This window comes from Mercenaria mercenaria, unplaced genomic scaffold (assembly GCF_021730395.1).
Source record: "Mercenaria mercenaria strain notata unplaced genomic scaffold, MADL_Memer_1 contig_4901, whole genome shotgun sequence".
NCBI classification, from domain to species: domain Eukaryota; kingdom Metazoa; phylum Mollusca; class Bivalvia; order Venerida; family Veneridae; genus Mercenaria; species Mercenaria mercenaria.
Window position 1 is genome coordinate 1 of NW_026463168.1, and position 20,703 is coordinate 20,703.

The 20,703-nt window shown below is 34.3% G+C and overlaps 1 protein-coding gene and 1 long non-coding RNA gene across 3 annotated transcripts; both read left to right on the forward strand.

The window, feature by feature from the left end:
* Positions 1 to 1,273: 1,273 nt before the first annotated feature.
* On the forward strand, positions 1,274 to 5,593 carry LOC128554281 (uncharacterized). 2 transcript variants are annotated; one of them, XR_008369567.1, is made up of 5 exons: positions 1,274 to 1,526; positions 2,478 to 2,603; positions 3,129 to 3,266; positions 3,641 to 3,737; positions 4,184 to 5,593. It is a non-coding gene; the product is annotated as an uncharacterized LOC128554281 (long non-coding RNA). The 2 variants fall into 2 exon arrangements; XR_008369566.1 differs by having other exon boundaries at positions 1,281 to 1,526; positions 3,124 to 3,266.
* A 4,575-nt stretch (positions 5,594 to 10,168) lies between these two features.
* On the forward strand, positions 10,169 to 20,428 carry LOC128554278 (uncharacterized). Its single transcript, XM_053535536.1, has 3 exons — positions 10,169 to 10,174; positions 10,538 to 10,747; positions 20,033 to 20,428. The coding sequence occupies exons 1-3, from the start codon at positions 10,169 to 10,171 to the stop codon at positions 20,168 to 20,170; spliced, it is 354 nt and encodes a 117-aa protein (XP_053391511.1). The 3' UTR covers positions 20,171 to 20,428.
* Positions 20,429 to 20,703: the final 275 nt, after the last annotated feature.

The following is a 20,703-nucleotide window of genomic DNA, read 5'->3' on the forward strand; positions in this document are numbered from 1 at the left end:
CTATCACTAGCACTTTGCAGATGGTAATATCCGACACTCGGGTGACTGTTAACGTAGTAACTTAGTTAAGTCTCGTTATCACCTTAAGCAGTTATCGAGGTCATGCAGATATTCCCATCTGTACCAACCAGTGAAAGAATCTTATATATATATATATAATCATACCTTCAGCAATTCTGCCTGGTTATGGAACTCCTCCACTTTGGGCACAAGACCCTCCAAGCGACTACTAGGGGTGTTCCCGTTTGCCATGCTGGCTTGTGCTGATTTATGCCGTTTAAATGTGAGGTAGTCACCACCACTTAAGATCTTTAGAGGCTTCTAGAGCTTTCTTCACTGTCATCATGCATTGGGACATATCTGTGGTAGGACTGGCATATGTCTACCATCTAAACATTGTACTGTTCATTTCGCATCAACACACACATTTATCTTTAAAAGAGATGTTAATATATAAAGTGTATGATAGATAGTATTTGTAGTTAAGATTCGTTTTTTTGTATTCAGTGTATGAAATATCATAGCATCATGTCTTCATCAAAATAAAATTATTATGTCAATGTTTGTGTTTTTACTTATATTTACAGCGACTCCTTCACACTTTTAAGGCAAACAACTTCTCTCAAAAGTTAATAAAATGCATGTAAGTGTCCAGTCGTACAAACATACTGACATGATATTTATGCAAAGTATCAAACTACGTAGCAAAAGTGAGTGCACTCTTTCAATGCGTTTGAAACGATGAGTGAAATAAACATTATTTCACTATGCTAAACTATGTGGAAAGAATTTGCCGAAAAAAATGTCACTAAAGGGCTTGGTTCGCTAATGTACGTAAATGGCACCGAATTTAGCCATATTATACATTACTTATTCTACATTGATACATATGCTGTTCGTAACAAGTAAACGCAATGCTTCATATATAAGTAATAAACTTTGAAAAATAATGTGTTGCTGTGTTTATATGTTACTCCAAACATGCCCCACTTTCCGAAAAAATGTGAATTTTCCATGAAATTTGAGACTTTATTTATGATTTTCGCCTTGGCGGCATCCTTTACCAGTCTTAATATTTTAACCATTACTTCGTACATTAAAAACCAACAAAAAGTGCAAAAATCATCGCTGGTGAGCAATGCCGCCATATTCAAAAACGAAAAAAACGTTCGTCTCAGAGACACATTTTTATCCGAAATTACACAAGCCTCGATTTCGGTAAAATGACGCTGAAGTTGACGTCACTTAATTAGATATTTGTTTTCATTAATTTGTTTTTCAAGCAACAGCCATTAGAGCTAGTGTTAAAATCAGTAATATCGGACGAAGATTTTTAAGTTTAAACGTTTCAACATTTAGTGAAATATTACAAACCTAATGAGTGAATTAGCGAATTGTTTCCCTTTGAAATCAACACGCCATTATCGGTGGATACATGTCTGAAACTGGGTCAGAGAATACTTGCAGTTATTGCTCTGAATATACGCGGATATTTAAAGTGCATGGCGGATTTATTAATTGTTATGGTAAGTGTTAATTTTCATTGTAAATTTATTCGTAATTGGAGGCAAAACAAAATGGACAGACCGCTTCGTTTGTTGACTATAGCAGTGTTGACATTTCGATTCGACTGTCTGCAGTCGAATACTTTTAATATCTTTCCTGTGTATTTGTAAGTTTTCATGATGGCAGAATATACTTGTAGCCAAGACAGTCGGGCATCTACTATGCTAAGTAGGCCTACATTCTGTATGAAACTTTCTATCTAGAAATTGTAAAGAGGTAAATGAACTGATGAACAGGAATGGGCTATTCCAGAAAATATCCCCCCCACCCCCCCCATGTGGAAGCAGTTTTTTTCGGAGAAAATACCCCCCCCCCCCCCCCCCTCCTGGAGACATTTTACCCCCCTCTCCCCCTTCCACACCCCGGTTACCTGAAAATACCCCCTCCCCTTCCTCCCACCAATAGGATCACTCCAAATACCCCGCCCCCCCCCCACTCTCGGGTTATTTCAGAAAATAACCCCCCTCCCCCGGTTACCTCAGATACCCCCTTCCCCTTCCTCCCAATAGGATCCATCCCCCCCCCACTCCCCTCCTCTCAGGTTGTACCAAAAAAACTGCTTCCACAGGGAGGGGGTGGATATTTTCTGGAATAGCCCAATATTACAAGATATTGTACATTGTTTAAACTGTCACAGATGTAAACAATTTAATAATTACATGGTCATTATGCACAGTGGAATCTATGAAAATTGAAAATTATAGTACAATAACACAGGAAAAGTGGTGTTTTAAATTGTCACTTTTTGTTGTAATTATAGCAACTAAAATAGACCTGAAAATTTCTTAAAAATTCTACCTGCAAATTACAATAAAAACTACTTTTTTTCATTCTCACTTCTGCCATAACTGGTAGACAGCATGCTGGTAGGCTACTAAATAAATGAGAAATTCTTTTTTTATATTTTTCAGGATAACCTCCAGCAGTAAGAAATATAAAGGCTCACTGCAGTTTTGACTTTTGAGTGCTCAACAAGTATTGACCCCATACTATGCTCAGCAAGTAGGGCCCTTGTATTTCTGTGAATCCTCATGCAGGTATAAGATTTTGAAGTTAGTGTTTACATTCATATCAGTGTCAGTATCCTCAAATGCACTTTTGCAATATAAATTTTAACTATGAAATTCCATATATCACTAAATTAAATTCCATAGTCTTCAAACAAATCATGACTCTATGAATAAAAGCTTCAGGCCTGCAGTGCACATTTTACATTGGAATTATAGTGACACCTTTGCAGAAATTTTGTCAAGTAAAATTATCTAAAGGAAGTTATGTTTTGTTAAGACTTGATATTACTAATTTCTATGGGTTTTTTTTTCACTGAACTTTCTGTAAATCCCTGAAATTGGGTTGAAAATACTGCATTGCTTTATACTAAAGATGCTATATCATAAGCACTGTGAATTGGAATTCAATTAAATTTTGATAAATACAAGTTAATGTTAAGCAATATCTATAAGAAAGGATGAACTGTTTGGTCAGTGTTGATTCACTCCATTTTTGATGAGAATTTAATACATTTCTTATAAACTGTTCTTGTTTTTGTATGAAAAGTACAGTACTGCTGTTGGAAGAGGAGCAAACAATGTGGTATCTATGGTCCACCATCACTTCAAGCATCATGGCTATGGAGAAAAGAATGTTTCATTACATATGGACAATTATAGTGGACAAAATAAGAAAAGTGTTGTGATAAGGTAAGAATTCCCAATAAATAAAGAAATATTTATTAAGCACACAGAATTTGATGTTGAAATATTTAATTTAACAGTGTGTTCATACACTTCAGTTTGGAAAGTCACTAGTTTCCAGTTTATATATATAATGTGCATAATTTTATCTAAATGAAAAATAATATCTCCACTGATAAACATTGAATTACAATTTGAATATTGCATACTTACACAACATACTGTATTAAGACTTAGGTGTGTATGTAAGAAAATAAACTGTGTAGCTGGCATTTATTTGTTTTAATAAAGTGATGCTATGTTATATTCTAAGGACTCACTATTGCTACTTACAAGTTTTTGTTTAAGAATTCATTGTTTAAATATACCCGTTATTTTAGCTATGGAATGTGGCTTGTTATGATGGGTCTACATGATGACTTGGAGTACAACCTGATTGAGGCCCGGCATACAGAATTCAGTCCTGAACATGTTTAGGTATGTTTGGCTTGAGCCTCTTTAATCAATTATGTTTTTATTAATAATCAAGTATTGATAAAACTTGCTGCAGAGATCATGTCTGTAAAGAGGCCACTTACATTAAAATACTACAGTTTCTGTTTATGTTTGTGTTGTTAAAGAGTGTCTAGCTCACTGCAAACAAGTTAAACAGAAATAACATAATTCTAATAAAGTAACTGTTTTTTCTTAACCAGGTTAAAGAACTATTTGTTAAAATGAGATCAAAATCATGGCCCTTACTTGATGTAGAATATGTGCGATGGTTGAATTTTTTCATGAAAAGAAGTTATTACTGTAATAAAATTCTAAAATGTTATTTAATGTTATTATGTGTGGGATGTCTTTTGGAATGCTGTTGTTCAGGATTGATGAAAAGGTTATGTGTTCTTTGTCTTAAATATTTGATACATTTATCATTACAGAATGTCTTCTGCATGACCTGGTATAGATAGTATTCTTGAAGGATTATAACTTCAACACAGAGACGGAGATTAATATTTTTAGGCAGGGGGTTGGCTTGACAGGCAAATTTACCAACCGTATTACCATTCCTGAGCTGGATGCCAGTCAACAGTGGTACCTGTATAATGAAATAGCGCCCATTTGCAGCAACAGCAATGTATGCTCAAAACCAGCAGTGTCAAAGCCATTAAAATTGATAATTCAAGTCATTTAAAACGAAGAATGAATGGAAAAAAGTGTTTAACATTTAAAGTAATACAGAGAAAGAGCTCTGAAATTTTAATTAATTTGAAAGTGTTTTAATTTGATTTTTTGAAGATGTACTAGACCCAAATTCCATATATTTGAAAAAGAACAAATGATATATATAGTTTACAGTACTATGCATTTGTTAAATATTGACACACTATATACATGTAAGGCTGAACACAGTATAAATGTGAAATTCCTCTAAAACACTGGAAGATTTTTCAACAATAATTGTAACATATATGGTAGTAATGTACATTTTTTCATCACGACAGTTGGATTATATAGATCTATGAACATTTTCAGCTGTATTCAAACTGCATGTAATCATTTCAGTCGGCAGTATCATGTTCATTTTTCCTTTTCATAAACAATTAATTTAACCTGTCAGAAATCACAATATATGTATAATTTGTAAAACATACATTGGATTATTTTAGAAACAATTTAGTTTTTGTATGCCTAATTATGTATTATTGCCGTTAGTATCATCTAACTCTTTTAATATGATCAAGACATTTAATAAGGCAGTTTTCTTGAACTATTACTGTGTGTTAAATGAGATTATGTAGTATTACGTTTACAGAATTAACTGCGTAACCATGGAAACATTTTTCTGTTGTTCTATATTATGTCTTGAAAAAAAACATTGTTTGAAGAACACTTTTTAGTGATGCAATTTTTTTTTATTTTTACATGTAATGGTAAATGTTGAAAGTGTTCTACAATAACGTAGCAAAAACGTCATTGTTGTCTCATTGAAGCATATACTGCAACTCCATTGTAACCATAGCAACAGAAATATATTGTATTATTTATGAATAATGATCTTCACAAACAAATTACATATGTTATTTTTCTAAAAGAATGACCTAAATTGGTTTTATTCCATAAAAAAAGACATAGCAAATATTCTCATTTTTATCTCCGTTTCCATGGCAACCATATTTCTTTTTGCCTCAAATTATAGGCGTTGCTTAGGGTTATATCTTAGCATATGTGAATGTTAATTATGCATTCTGATGTAATTGTTATAAGAGATTTTCATGTTTCCATAAAGAAAATCAATCGGTTGCCATGGCAACAGCACAATTTCAAATGAATTAAAATATGAGATTTTGCATTCTGAGTTGTTGATCATTCATTATAATAATATTTCAACAACATTTGATGTTGTGCCATTTTAACCTATAAGTGAACCAAGCCCTTTTGGCGAGCAGCATTAAATTGGTTTTAATTTTTACTTAATGAATAAGAAATGAAAAACATACACTTTTCTATTTAGGACTTGTCTCTTTCATGTACGAATCTCATATGTAGTTGTCAAGAGAATGTTTGAAGGGCCATAACCAGGGTAAATGCTCACACCACTGGTGAGCGACAAGAAAAGCAAAGTGGCCAATCAGCTTTGTGTTATTTGTGTCATTCGGTACAAATGTGCTGAAATGTAACGACTTTGTATTTCCTTTAGGCTGTGTATCATTCAACATATTTCCGGATACTCTATTCATATATGTGCACATACTGAACATGCGGCGATCTTTTCTCTAATTTGTTTTTGTCATTTGCCTGACATCAGTTTTCATATCCACATTGTCCCCTACAAAGTAATATCCAGGACGCATGTTATTTTTATGTTTTACTAGATCTTGCTGTAAACTTTCAAGCTCCATAATTGATGCCTGAGTTGGTATGTTTTCTGACGGGAGAAAGTCAAATGTTTCGTCTACTTCAGAAATCTTTTTCAATATATTCTCTTCAATTTGATAATCAGAAACAACATCGGTTTGCCAGTTTCTCATCAGTTTTATCCACTCTTCAGACAGTTTATCCGCAAGTTCGAAAGTGGCTTGATATGACATACATTGGCCTGTTTCAGAAAGTCTTTGGAATGCTGATTTTTTGCATCCCTAATGACAATTGGGGTGTAATATAGATTGCTGATTGTAGATCACCGTCTGCCTGTATTTCAAGTCAATACCTTTGATAGTTTTTAATTTACACTCTGGACATAAAGTATGATGCACAGATTACATCCACGCATTACAAGGACAGACAAACAAACAAATGAACTGATAAAGTAAAGTTCATATTTACTACATTGAGCAAGGTCTCATGAAAAAGTCACTTTTACATCACGATACATTTATCTAAATTGAAAAGCGGACAGACAAGTATTGAACATATGGACGAAATAGAAAAACTAACGTTTTATTGTCTTTATTGCCTTTCATCTATGTATAATGTTTCACAAAAGAATTGATTGTATTCTTTAAATAATCACAGGATCCATTTTAATTTTTTTTATGATAAAGTTTACCAGAGCGACCATATTCACTTGACAATATATAAAAATTACCTTATTAATAATTTTTAATAATAAGAAAACTGATTCGATTGTTTCTCTATAAGGGTGCGGCCGACATTGACCTACCTCCCATTGTTTTCCTTGATAACGCCATTGGGTTTTCTGATGACTCAACCGAAAGGAGCGGGGTTTTCCGACCTCTCAGCCTCCCAGGCACTCTGCCCTACATGGCAGCCATATGATACCTAGCCTACTGTTCCTTTGCATCCAAACGATACTAACCCTTTGTTCCTGTGCAGTCATACGATACCCACCCATTGTTCCTGTGTAGTCATATGACACCCACCAAAAAAGGAGCGGGACCTCCCGTCTCCCAGGCTATGACGTCACTATTGACCCATTGCCCCAAAGCTACCAAACTCCACGCACATTACTACTCATCAAACTGTATGTCCTTATGCTCCAGATCTTTCTTTCTCCGGTCTTTTGTTGTAGAATCTTTTATTCCCTGCCTATCTTTCTGCCTCTCCTCATCGGATCCCCTATTCACTATAGCGGTCCCGCTTATCATCTTCTAAGTTTGGTCTTGGCATTCTTTGAATGACCTTCCTTATTACATTAAAACGATACAAACTTTTTTCAAAGCTATTTGCTGTAGCTGTGATGAAAGTGTCAAAATTGGCCGTTGTGATGGCCTATTGGATGAGGAATTATTTTCCAAATTCCTTTTTGAGGTTATAGTACCACCACGTGATACAAAATATTGTTCTGCCAACTGTGTGATCTCAGCTCTTGACTTTGCAACTCTTTCCGTCAAAAACAAAGTTTGAAAGAACTGTTATCTGACCATAAGATCGCTTAGCGTTTCAAACATATATTCAACTTCTGCCATCTTCGTCTTTCGACATAAATACCTGTCCAGCCTCGCCATCAACTGAAAAACAGTTTCACCTCACCCTGTCTTTAATTTTCCTGAACTTCAATCTGTAACCTTCCTCTGTTACCTGATACTTTAGAACTGCTTTCCTTAAAGCCCGTCTGCATAGCCCAGTTGGTAGAGCGTTGGTCTATGGATCGCGGGGTCGTCAGTTCGATCCTCGGGCGGGGCGTATGTTTTCCGTGACTATTTGATAAACAACATTGTGTCTGAAATCATTAGTCCCCCACCTCTGATTCATGTGGGGAAGGTAGCAGTTACTTGCGGAGAACAGGTTTGTACTGGTACAGAATCCAGGAACACTTGTTAGGTTAACTGGCCGCCGTTACATGACTGAAATACTGCTGAAAAATGGCGTTAAATAAAAAACAAACAAAGGACAAGGAAAGCCTGAAAATAAGTTAATCTATATAAATAACGCTCAAAGAATTTTTAAAACCGGAACTCTATTGAAAAAGATATGGCAGTTTGAAATTTAAGAAAATTGCTGATCATACTGATACATACTGATGAATTCTTTATTTAGCAAATAACCTTTTAAATAGAAAGATTTAAAAAGTTTCCTGAGTGTAGAATGTAAAACATGGTAATTTCTTTCATTATTGCTGGAAAAAATAGGGGAATTATTTTACAGAAATAGGTAAATACAGTTCAAATATGTATCTAAAAATTTGATAAATCCGCCATTTTTGTTATGCCATGGAAACAAAATGTCCACCATTTGATAAAATACTAAAATGCGCATAACTTTTTCATTTTTAAGCCGATTTTGAAAATTCTTTCATTTCTTTAAATGATTGAAACAATCCCAGCAGACGGAACTAACATCAAAGCAACATTGCTTTTCCCTTTAATGCAGGTCAGTCATTGACCTGGTCTAGATGAATGCTTGTATGTATGTCCATGCCTTTTCCTGTGAGTAATGAGTTAAGGCTCACAACCCATGTCTTCTGTTTCCATCCGCTGCTTTTTCAGTTAGGCATCAATATCATCTTGACTTTCCTCGACCTTCGATAGCCTTGGCCGTAATGTTTACTGTTCTGGTGCTCAGTACCTTTATCAGCCCCCAAATCTCAGGCTTCAGTCTTTGTATTTAACATTTACAACTCTTATTCTTTCGTAGCTCGTTCTTCCTCTTTCAAATCACGTTCTTCATTCAAGCGTTCAGTCTTAAATAACAAGGTATTCGAAAGTGATTTCAATTAAGGGTCAGCTGATTTCGGGGATCAGGCAAATCAATCAATGTTTCAAACTAACAACATTCGACTAACGATAATCAGTTCAGACTCATATAGGCTGGAAAATCTATACTTGACTGGTCCTTTTGTAGAAGTTCCTGTCAGAGGATGTCTTTGAATCAACAACTTACGTGTCTAATCGCATAGATGTTCAGCCTTTGTCTACTTAATTGAAGCTGCAACTCAATATGTTTGCCCCGACTCCTGGATGCTTAGAGTCTATATGCTATCACATAAAGTATATCATATTTGTATAACCCCGATGCCTTGGCTGTACTTCGCCAATAACGCTGAACCTCGTCTATAAGCTAGATTTCTCCTACTTCTCAGTAGATTACCAAAATTTGTGTCTGTCTCAGCATTCCGATTCTCAGCATATATTTGCAATCGTCTATAGCAGTCATTTAAGGTAAAACTCCTATGCACTGGTCCTATAGCTCTACAATTCTGCAACTCTGTTTTAGTTTATGAAGATAAAATATCTTCGTTTAAATAATTCATTCGCCCTGACAGCGTAATTACAATAACTTGAATCCTCAATATGTCGATATCAGTCGCTGGATACCGAATAAATTCAACGCCATCCGTCTACCTATTTGTATCCTAGCAGAAGTGAACTTTGATTGGTGCTATTCACAGAACCTCTTTCTGATTAATCCAAATTCGTACATAGTATTTTACAACGAGTACTTGCTCTGGCAAAAGGCTGGTTCCCTTTAACTATTGTATAAACCTGATGTGTGATCATATCAGTCAACTATGACCCAAATCCTATTATTTACAGCAATTTTACTATAATTATAGCAATGGTAGCATGAAAAATGAGGCAAGTACTATCTGTGCTTATGTGTTACATCAGCAATTTATCAAATATACAAATTATTCTGACACATTCGTATTGATTCAACATTTGCATATATACTCAAAATCTCTGTTGCCACGTCTCACAAATAGGCAGTGGCATTTTAGTTTTTTTTAACTGATTTGAACCAGAAGATTTATCAATTTTACTTAACGAGTTCAATAAATCCAAACTGAAACATGAAAATTTCGTCTTTCATTACCTACTATAGACCAAGCCAATTCGACCAATTCTCCTGTACTTAAAACGACGTCAACGTCAAAGCTTACATATACACACGTCAGAAAGGGAGTCGCCAAATACATAGATTACATAGCTAAAAACGTCCGGCGGTCCAAAATATAGTCACAGATGACAGTAAGTCGCTAACTTTCACAAGCACGTCTTCAAACATGTTATAATTATGTTTCATAGCATTTTAGTAGCAATTCTGTTAATTTTAGGTCTTTATTATTTCAGTCTATTGTAATATTAAAATATACCCGTGGAACTATTTTTCCTTGCCTCTTAGTCGAAGTTATTTAGGAAAAACTTAGCGAAAATATGATAATGTCTAAATTCTTCCCTCTATGCTTCCAAAACTCATATATGTCATCAAAAATTGTCTAATTTTAAAATGATCATGACGAGAAAACTAGGAAACAAAACTTACATTGTTAAAATGGAAAACATGGTTTAGTTTGTTAATAATTATAGTTTATAACTACTTTTAAACTTCAGGCGGATGATAAAATCGTCAATAAGTCAGAAGATTACTTCTTGTGTAACGAGGACAACCGGCCATTATATCGTCAGATTATTGGGAATAGGACCCTTTCTTCACAGCCTGTCGTTGATTATGATGACGCTGAATTGACAGCTGTTGCAGTGTCAGTTTTAGACGATACAATATTTGCAGCCTTTGGCACAGCAAAAGGAGAAATTTTGAAGGTAATTTTCACCAGAATCTTTAACATTTTATACATTGTTATGAAATATGGACACTTTTTTTCAAATAATTTGTATTTATCCTTACATATTATGTTTGAGTATTCCATTTATGGCATTCTATTAATTGCTGCTTAGTATACAAGTTCTTTTCTTGCTTGTGTTTGATGTTGCCAATTGAAACTATTTTTCCACTGGACTGTTTAATATGATTGTCTTTATTTAAGAACTAAGCAACCAAATTAAAGATATATCCACTAGTGGAAAACCGGAAGGATTATAGTAATGACCTTCGGCCGGCCGTCTGTCCGTCCGTCTGTGCGTTTACATGTCTGCAAATCTGGATACTGCAATTACTCAAAAATTGTTCAAGCTAGATTCATAAAACTAGGTACATAAATAGAATGATGTCTATGATTGTCAGTTACAGATAAAGGTAACTGTTTAAGGTCAAGTAAAAGTTTGTTTTCAATCCATAACGTTTATATGCATTGAAGGATTTTGTTACAAGCATTTGTTCCTCGTGACCAGACAAACTGTCCCATACATGGCCCATGCTTGCTAGTTAAAGCTGAAGGTCACTATTGAAATTTAAGTAAAAATAGTTGTTTGCTCCTTAGGTTCTAAATACCTTGAAGTATTTTATGCACACGTCAAAGTTAACATTGAAGGTCAAGTATATAGCTTTCTGCTTCATAACTTTTAATAGCATTGAAAGGTGTTTTTTCTTACTAAACAGAAATGTTTTTTATGTGTCTATGCACTTGACCAATTGTTGGTGGTCAAAGTCAAGGTAACTATTGAAGGGTCAAGTAAAAGTCAATGGAAATTGTTTCCGGTACATAAAATTATGTGCATTGATGGAAAATCTTAGTACTACACACACACATATTCTCCATGATGCGATGATGTGTCGCATACATTATCTTGTAGGTAAAGGTCAGTATTAAAATAACACAAAAATAGTTTTTGTTTCTTAGCTCCTCAATGCTTTGAGGCTTTTTAGTCCTACCACTGTTGTCAATAATAATTTGGGACGAACACTTACAAAGTTTTCAACCGGTTTCGACACTTTTTTCATATATATATTAGTCATTATGCTACCAATGCAAATGATTATTTTGTGAACATTTTCTTTTCACAAGTTTTATGCATGAATATCCGGTATAAATAATGTTATACAGAAATACAATTAACACTGTTTATATCTTTCCTGTTTCTGTACTTTTTCATGTGAGAAATCGACAGTCAAATAGAAGTAATAACAGTTAAATAATTACGATGTTGGTAAACCAAACAGGTAAACACTTGCTATTAATAAAAACGCAAAATTCATTGATTTGAACAGAAACATTTTTCTTTTGAAAAACTGACTATGATGTTATACTGAAAATATTCAAGCACTTTTAGACCAATAAATCACTTCAGAACTAAATATGCAAATTTACATCAACCAATGAAATATCAACATGCTTTTTAACAGCATTAATTTTAATGGCTTTAAACCTAGACAAGAGTTACTTTATAATTTCCTGTTAAGCCTTAAAATAATAAGCATGTTATTACAATATAATCTGATACAAATTTTTACCACTATAAATTTGTTTAATTCTTGACAGGTGTTGATTGGAACCTTTGTTATGAATAAATCTTTTTTGCTCTTATTCAACAAACAATTGTTTTGACAACTTAAATAATTGACTCAAAAATACTTACGAAGCGTCTAATGGCTTCGCCCATGAGATATTCTGACCGGTATTATTTCAAAATTTTTGGAGTAATTTTGATGAAATGCATCAGCATTCAAAGTTGCAATATCGGGATTTCCTTAAAAACTAGACAAATAAAAAAATGGTGTCGAAAAGAAAATGCAGACCCCGAATGGTCTTACTGAATGAAAAAAGAATATCTTTAAGACGTAAAATCCGTTAAAATTCTATGAATCAAACCCTTCTTTATTACCTCATAAACCTAAGTCTTCACTTTGAAATTTAAAGAAAGATTTATGTAAGGTACACACCAATTTTGTTTTAACTCGTGCAGACAAAATTTAAATAAATCATATAACGCATTTACTACACAAAAATATTACAAAATGAGTTGAAACATACGAAAATTTATCAGTTATCGCCACAGGGTGAGAGTAACATTATAACAACACATGTAGATCAATATATAGATTTTAATGTCGTACTTGACAATCAAATGGAGCTCCCTACTCTTTATTGGATCCCGAAACTATACAAAACCCCATATAAAACTTGATTCAATGCAAATTTAACTTTATGTACAACAACCATTTTTCTCTACTTTTACTTGTTGTCTGTCTGCAAAAAGACCAAGTGCAGAAGTATTGCTCCAAGGTATATGTACATGAGATCTCGGGGAATAATCTGTTTATCAAGTTTACATTAGAAACTAGATAACAAAAAACGATTTAGCTGAGTAAGCGGTAAAACACATTTTTAAGATATTTAGGTAAAAAGTATTGATTTAACCATTACACAGTTATAATTCCTGCATATACAACCGCGTAATTTTCAAACATATAAACGAGGCTTGCATAGTTAAGTTCAGAAACACGAATGGATAGCTCTGTCTGACACAAATTCAGCGGTATACATATCTTCTGTCTTCTGGCATATTGCGCACTATCAGAGTAAGGCCAAGATTATAACACTTTGTAACAAACTTATTTTAAGGAAAATGCACATTTGTGGGCCGATCTATCGCGCTTGCATTTATGCCTCGCCATAAACAAAACACAAAAGCCTGCATAGCTCTAATATAAGCCCAACACGTGATTGTTTTCTGCCATGACTATTGGCATTTTATGTTTCAGGACCTTCATTAGGTTATGACCAATACTCATTGCACACTTTAACTTTAAGATTTTAAGTATTAGGATTAGAGTATCTCGTTTAACAGCAGGCCGGTAGGAAACATTTTCAGATAGGAACAGGGGGGGGGGGGGGGGGCACACATTCTGAATATCAGCCGACCTATAACAGACTCAGATCAAATAAAGTATAGTATAAAACTAGTTAACCTTATTAGTGTCAAATCAAAAAAAGAAAACACGCAATTATGATAAAAAAGCAATTAAAAATACAAAAAAAAATGTATGAAAATTAAGAAAGCCAAAAAAGAAAAAAAGAATTGAAATAAATAATAAATAAATAAATAAATAAATAAAACAAAAATAAAATGAAAAAAAAACTATACCTGCGTGTCCTTGTCGGTCCAAAGCCCGAGAAAATGATGAGGGGTTTTATAACAAAATAATAAAACCGCATGTCTGGTGACAGGCCACAGCTAAAATGACTCGCTGTCAAAAAAATGCTAATAGAATTACCATAATCGGTCAAATTATGGGGGATGGGTGCGGCCCCCTGCCGGTATATATTTACCCCTTACTTCCTGTAAATATCTTGGGTGAAGGTCATTAAACAGCTAATTAAAACTGTACATTTTGATTGATGAAGGAAAAATAATGGACTAGATAATATTTTCTTAAGGGGTGTTATGAGCTGTATTGTTAGACAGTGTAATCCGTTGCTAGACTCGTGTGGAAATACCTTACGTCATAAACCTGAATCCCCTCGGTAGTGAAACTGCGGCAGATTACAGTCGACTTGTCTCCCAGTCAACTCGTCTCCCATTCAACCATTTGGTATCCCTTGAAAATTCAATATCGGTAATTTTGTCCCCCACTGACGGACCCTACTTTATACTAGTTTTATTTCAGCTCGAGTGTGATAAAAGCTTCAAGCTTATTGGAACCACCCTTGAGTCCGCTTCCTGGAAAAACCTTTACTGGTGTCATATGAGAAGTCATGGCCGCGACCCCTGGATTTAGCGACCGACACTTTATCTTTTGTCAAAGTGTACTAGATTATGATTAATATTATTACGATGTAAAATATGTGTTCTGCAAAATATGATCTTCTTAAAAATACATGTACATGAAATTTTACTTTTAAAACTACATCTTTGCTTTATAAATACCCAGTCGTATGTAAAAGTGAATCCACGTTTCGTTCGTAGCTTTAAGTGTACAATGGCTAATGCGGCTGTGTATATTTTTATACGCCTCACTGTATTATGTAATGACGCCGATGTCCGTTCGTCCGTTAACAATTTCATGTACGCTCTGTAACTCTTGAACCCCTTGAAGGATTTCAAAGAAACTTGACACAAATATTCACCACATCAAGACTACACATAGAGCGCATGATCAAGATGGATCGCTTTAAGGTCAAAGTCACTTTTATGGGTCAAAGGTCATAATAATTGTTTGTTGTCCACTCTGTAACTCTTGACCTGCTTAAAAGATTTTAAAGAAACTTGGCATAAATGTTCACCACATGTTTTAGATTGCTCGCTTCAAGGTCAATGTCACACTTAGGGGTAAAATAACATTACTTAGCCTCCCTCTTGAAAGCGGATTTCTTGGAAGACTTGTATGAAATGCGATTATTGGTAGTTGCTAAAGCGACCGCATTAATTCGCAATTAGTTTCAGGAATGCCTGATTGACGCATAGTGTATATATGTCGTGGCCAGGAAGAATGAATATGAAATCAAAACCAGTACGACATCCAGTAGCGTCCGTTGGTGGATGGCGCATATCTTGCCAAAAAGGACTGCTATATAAAGATACTTAAAATATTATAGTACATTGAAAACTATGTGGACACTGAATAAAGTAAGTATCCAGATAAATGGCGTTACAACCATTCTGAAATAAATTGTAAAGCACAATGGTTGTTATGGAAATATTCTATCTCAATCAAAATACAATACTTTTTTCCGGTTTCGTTGCCTTGCTGTGAAACATTTCTATAGTTTTGGAGATGTCCAAAACGTTGGTTTATTGTGCAGTTTTAATGAAAATAATCCCGAGGGCAGCGGTTCAAACTTCATTTGTGTCGATATCTTAGCTCACTATGAGCACTTACTTTGTGTTCATGGTGAGCTACTGTCCGTTGTCCGTCATGCATGTATGCGTGCATGCGTGCGTCTGTCCGTCGTCACCAGTTTCTTTAAACGACATCTACAACTCTACCATATTTGTTCAAACGCTTTTGCTTGGCTTCACAAAGGGGCCACAGAAACTAGAAACATAAACATCTTCAAACGACGCATCCTCCTAAACTGCTGGTCCTATTAAGAAAAATACAAAACAACAACAAAGAAATAATAATTCCATACAAATGGTTCTTATATAACCATCTTCCAAGATGTTTCAATATTTCCAATCCAACAAAAACATAGTCACAAGGGGGCGTGTTCACTTTTCCCTATAGTGTAGGATGTAGACTTGGATATAATGTTGATGAAGATATCGCGAAATTTAATAATAATTAAAAATAACTTGTTTAACTTAGTTCCCTGGATATCCAGTCTAACAAATCAGTCTGATATTCTAAATTTTATGATGTCTGGGTACAAAGCTAAACTATATTTTTATGGTATGAATAATATTTTGAATATTTTAGAACCTGCATCATTGTTTTTATCCAGAGGTACTGAAATCATTGTATATATGTTTCATTCTCTTAACCATCTTGCAGAGGGATAAACTAAATTATATGGATAGAATTTTCTAACATTTTGCACTGCCTTTACTAAGAGAAACTAAAGATAGCTATACTATAGAACAATAAAGGCCACTGTCTGTTTTGTGAACACTTGTATACTGTTTTAAACAAAGCGAATAATACTGATTAATAACAACTAATACATTTTTGATATTAATTTTTAGCATTTGATATTTTTATCGTTACAAAGTTATATTCTTTAGAAACTGGGTGTGTACCGGTAATTGGTAACATATATAAATAAAGGATACAACATGAGTGTCTTTTCATATTGAGTTTATTGAACGAGTTTAATAAAATAATAAAATGCGAGGCTCTGTGGAGCATTTTATCAATTGTATTCAACGAAATTAATAAATTCAATGTGGAAAGTCACAAATGTAATATTCTTTTTATCTTGTTAGCTTTTTCTGTCGAAACATTAAAAATTCTACTTTCTTTTACTATATAAACAAATCAATTCGACCAACGTTTCCTGCACTATAAAACGACGTCGACGTCAAAGCTTTATTACCTTGTGTATTATCATTTTTATGTAATGGCTCTGTAACATTCCCGCTAGGTCAAACATGTAATGATTGAATTAACATGTACTGAAACCATACATTTAAGATGATCAGATTGAAATACCATCAGAAAAGTAAAAAAAAAAACGAAGACAAATAAAAATTATTATAAACTGAATTATTTTTTAAGTATTCATATCGAATAATGTGAGGTATAGTGTTTTATGAAATTTTGTGCGCAAAAATCTTCCATGTTGAAGGATTTTGTATATTTTGCCATGGTTAGAAAGTATTTCAAATCTCTAAACAGATAGTTAAACAAATCTGACCACTGAGCTTATGACTGCCAAATGATTTATGTCACTATGGAAATAACACGTCGTACTCATCTTTAGATTTTGAACAAAATACCATATACTCCAAAACTTTACTGCAATTAATTTTAAATACTATTTCTTCCTTGGTGAAATCTGTTACTTACTTTTAAATCTGTTTTCAAATTTATGTTACAATGCACTTATATTTCTTTTTATATTTGCCGTAAAAGAGGCGTTTACCCTCCTTACCATAAACATGATTTAAACATATCATATCTAGAAACATCTGTAATACTGATTGATCCCTCAAGCAAATAAAAGTGCACAGAATGGAATAACTTTTTTCTGTATAGGGGGCTACTGGTAGCTATAATTCTTGTTCTAAGATTTGCATGTGACATTTAACTTAGATTTGTTGTCAGATTTGTTTCTTTTTCCATTTCCCCAAAAACTCGACCTCTTTACCTGCCCCTACCCTCTTCGGTCCCACAACTTTTTCTGTATTTTGCAAATAATTAAAATGTACTTGTTCTTTGAATTTGGAAGCAACCCGTATACAATATGTTTCTGTTACTGCATCTTTTTGGTGTGTTCCTACTTTGCAAGACATGGCTCCATGGCTGTGTTTAATGTGCTTCCAGGAAGTCTACCCTTAGATTTTATCTTCTAAATGTTTGGATATCTAAAAGTTTTTGTCAAAAATAAGTAGGTTTATATTTTTTCTGCATATCACACCATAATACAAGTAGAACTAGAATGTGTCTGTAGGACACAGGGTGTGCCCCCCACTGGTACATTTGTCACAAATAAGTGGCAAAAATTCAAATGTTTGCAGTCTTAATGGGGTATAGCCTCAACAAACATTTTATGAAAATGATTCACTATTCTAGGCGCTATACTTTTTGAGCTATGAGCATCACTAACAAAAAATCCACTATTTTGGCTATTTCAAGGGCCATAACTCTGTAATAAAAGCTAAGATTCTCAAGAAGAATGCCAAGTGTGCAAGGTCACATCACGATAAAGACTCCAGCAAGGTTTCCTGAATTTACATCAAATACTTTTTGAGCTAGGTTTATAATTAGGTGAAAAAGTGCATTTTTTTACTATTTCAGGGGCCATAACTTTAAAAAAAAAGGGGGTGGAGCCGGCCAAATAATTAGACGTGTGCAAGTTTATATCATGATAAAGACTTATGCGAGTTTTCAACCATTTATATTTAATATTTTTTGAGCTAGGTGTGTCACAAGGTGAAAATGTACATTTTTGACTATTTCAGGGGCCATAACTCTAAAAATAGGGGGCGGACCCAAATGGAAAATAGGAGCTGCACAAGTTCATATCATGATTAAGACTCATGCAAGGTTTCATGAATCTATATCAAATACTTTTTAAGCTAGGCATGTCAGGAGGTGGAAATGTGCCTTTTTGGCTACTTCAGGGGCCATAACTCTGAAAATTGGGGGCAGACCCAAATGAAAAATAAAAGGTGCCCAAGTTCATATCATGATTAAGACTCATGCAAGGTTTCATGAATCTATATCAAATACTTTTTGAGCTAGGCGTGTCACAAGGTCAAAATGGGTATTTTTGACTATTTCAGTGGCCATAACTCTGAAAATAGGGGGTGGAGCCAGATGAAAAATAGGAGGTGCGCAAGTTCATATCATGATTAAGACTCATGCAAGGTTTCATGAATCTATATCAAATACTTTCTGAGCTAGGCATGTCACAAGGTCAAAATGTGCATTTTTGACTATTTCAGGGGCCATAACTCTGAAAATAGAGGGCGGAGCCAGATGAAAAATAGGAGGTGCGCAAATTCATATCATGATAAAGACTCATGCAAGGTTTCATCAATTTATATCGAATACTTTTCGAGCTAGGCGCGTCACGAACTTCGGACGGACGGACGGACGTTCTAACGAAACGGTCTTTATGTGACACCCCATTGTTCTCTCTATTGTTCTAACAGTCACATAAAAAGAGAAAGGTCACATAAACAGAACGGAATGAATGACATCAAAGAGAAAGTACCGTTATGCAGTCACTTAACCATCATTTCGCGGGCACGGACGGACGCACAGACGGACGGACGCACGGACAAGACCAAATCTATATGCCCCAACCACTCATGGGGCGGGGGGTGGGGGGGGCACAAGAATGTTATTAAGCGTTATACACTACTGTAATGCATTTACACATCATTTTATAGCTTTTTATAATATCGCTTCTTTGTCATATCTGTTAGAAATAACCGGTTCGGACACGATCTTTTTAAGTTCATTTTGATAAAATCTGATATTGATGAAGAAAAATCAAAGTAAAATTAATGGTTTAAAATAATGAATGCATCAATACCGATTGTCCTTGTGACGTCAGTGTACTAAGACCATGGGAAATTGAAGTAATTCATAATGTATGCTTAATGTATCCTATATACCCTTGAATATGTCAATATTTGACAAAAATATAGATTTGAAAATGACATTTGGAACTGTGTAATTAGAAAAGTGGTTTTTATGATAACAAATTTAGACAGTTAGCTTTTATTTTATATTTATCTTTTTTTATATGTCAATAATCTCTTCTGAAGAGTGGAGCATGGCGTATAATTGTTTTTGTTATGCAGCATGTTCTCAAAATTAGACTATTTCTTTCAGACCTACATAATTACTTAGTGGTAGTATGAGTATGCTGCATTTTCCATTTGTCATACAATTATGTAGCATCAAACCAGCCTCTCTTTTCTGTGATAAAGATATACATCGACCTGGTATATCAAAAGTGCTGATTTTATATAATTTTATATGATTTCTGTTAACATCATTGATAGCAAGTTTTAAATGCTTTATGTTTACAGGCAGTTATATATCCAACATATTCAGCTGTTAAATTAAAGGAACCTAGAATACATAATTTTGGCCGAGATATTCTACATGACATGTATACTTCACCGGATGACAAACACCTATTTGTGCTTACAAGGAAACAGGTATAGACACACTATTCTGGCTACAAACCTGATCAGCCTATGTATTACGTTTTCTACTGCATGGGGATGTATTCTCTACATATAAATATGTATCAGTCACTAACATATATCACTGCAAATAATGCAGTCTAAAGCACAATCTGTTTTTTCCATACGTTTCAGGATATATCGTCTGTGATTTGACTTCGAGTTTACAATTTCATTTTATGTGCTTTACGCTGGAATGAAGTGGAATAATACATAACTGTAATCTCTAATCATGGCCGCAATATCTGTACTCCCTTTAATGTTAATCTTCTTGTAAATAATCACAGGGTCTAGGGCTTTGATATGTGGTTTGTAGCATCATCTAGTGGTTCTCTACCAACATTGTTCAAATTATCCCCCTAGGGTAAAATATAGCCCTGTCCTGGGGGTAAAATGGTCTTTATAGATTTATATAGGGCAAAACTTTAAAAATGTTCGTGCTCAAAACCACAGGGACTAGGGCTATGATATTTTGTACGAAGCATCATCTAAAGGGCCTCTACGAAGATTCA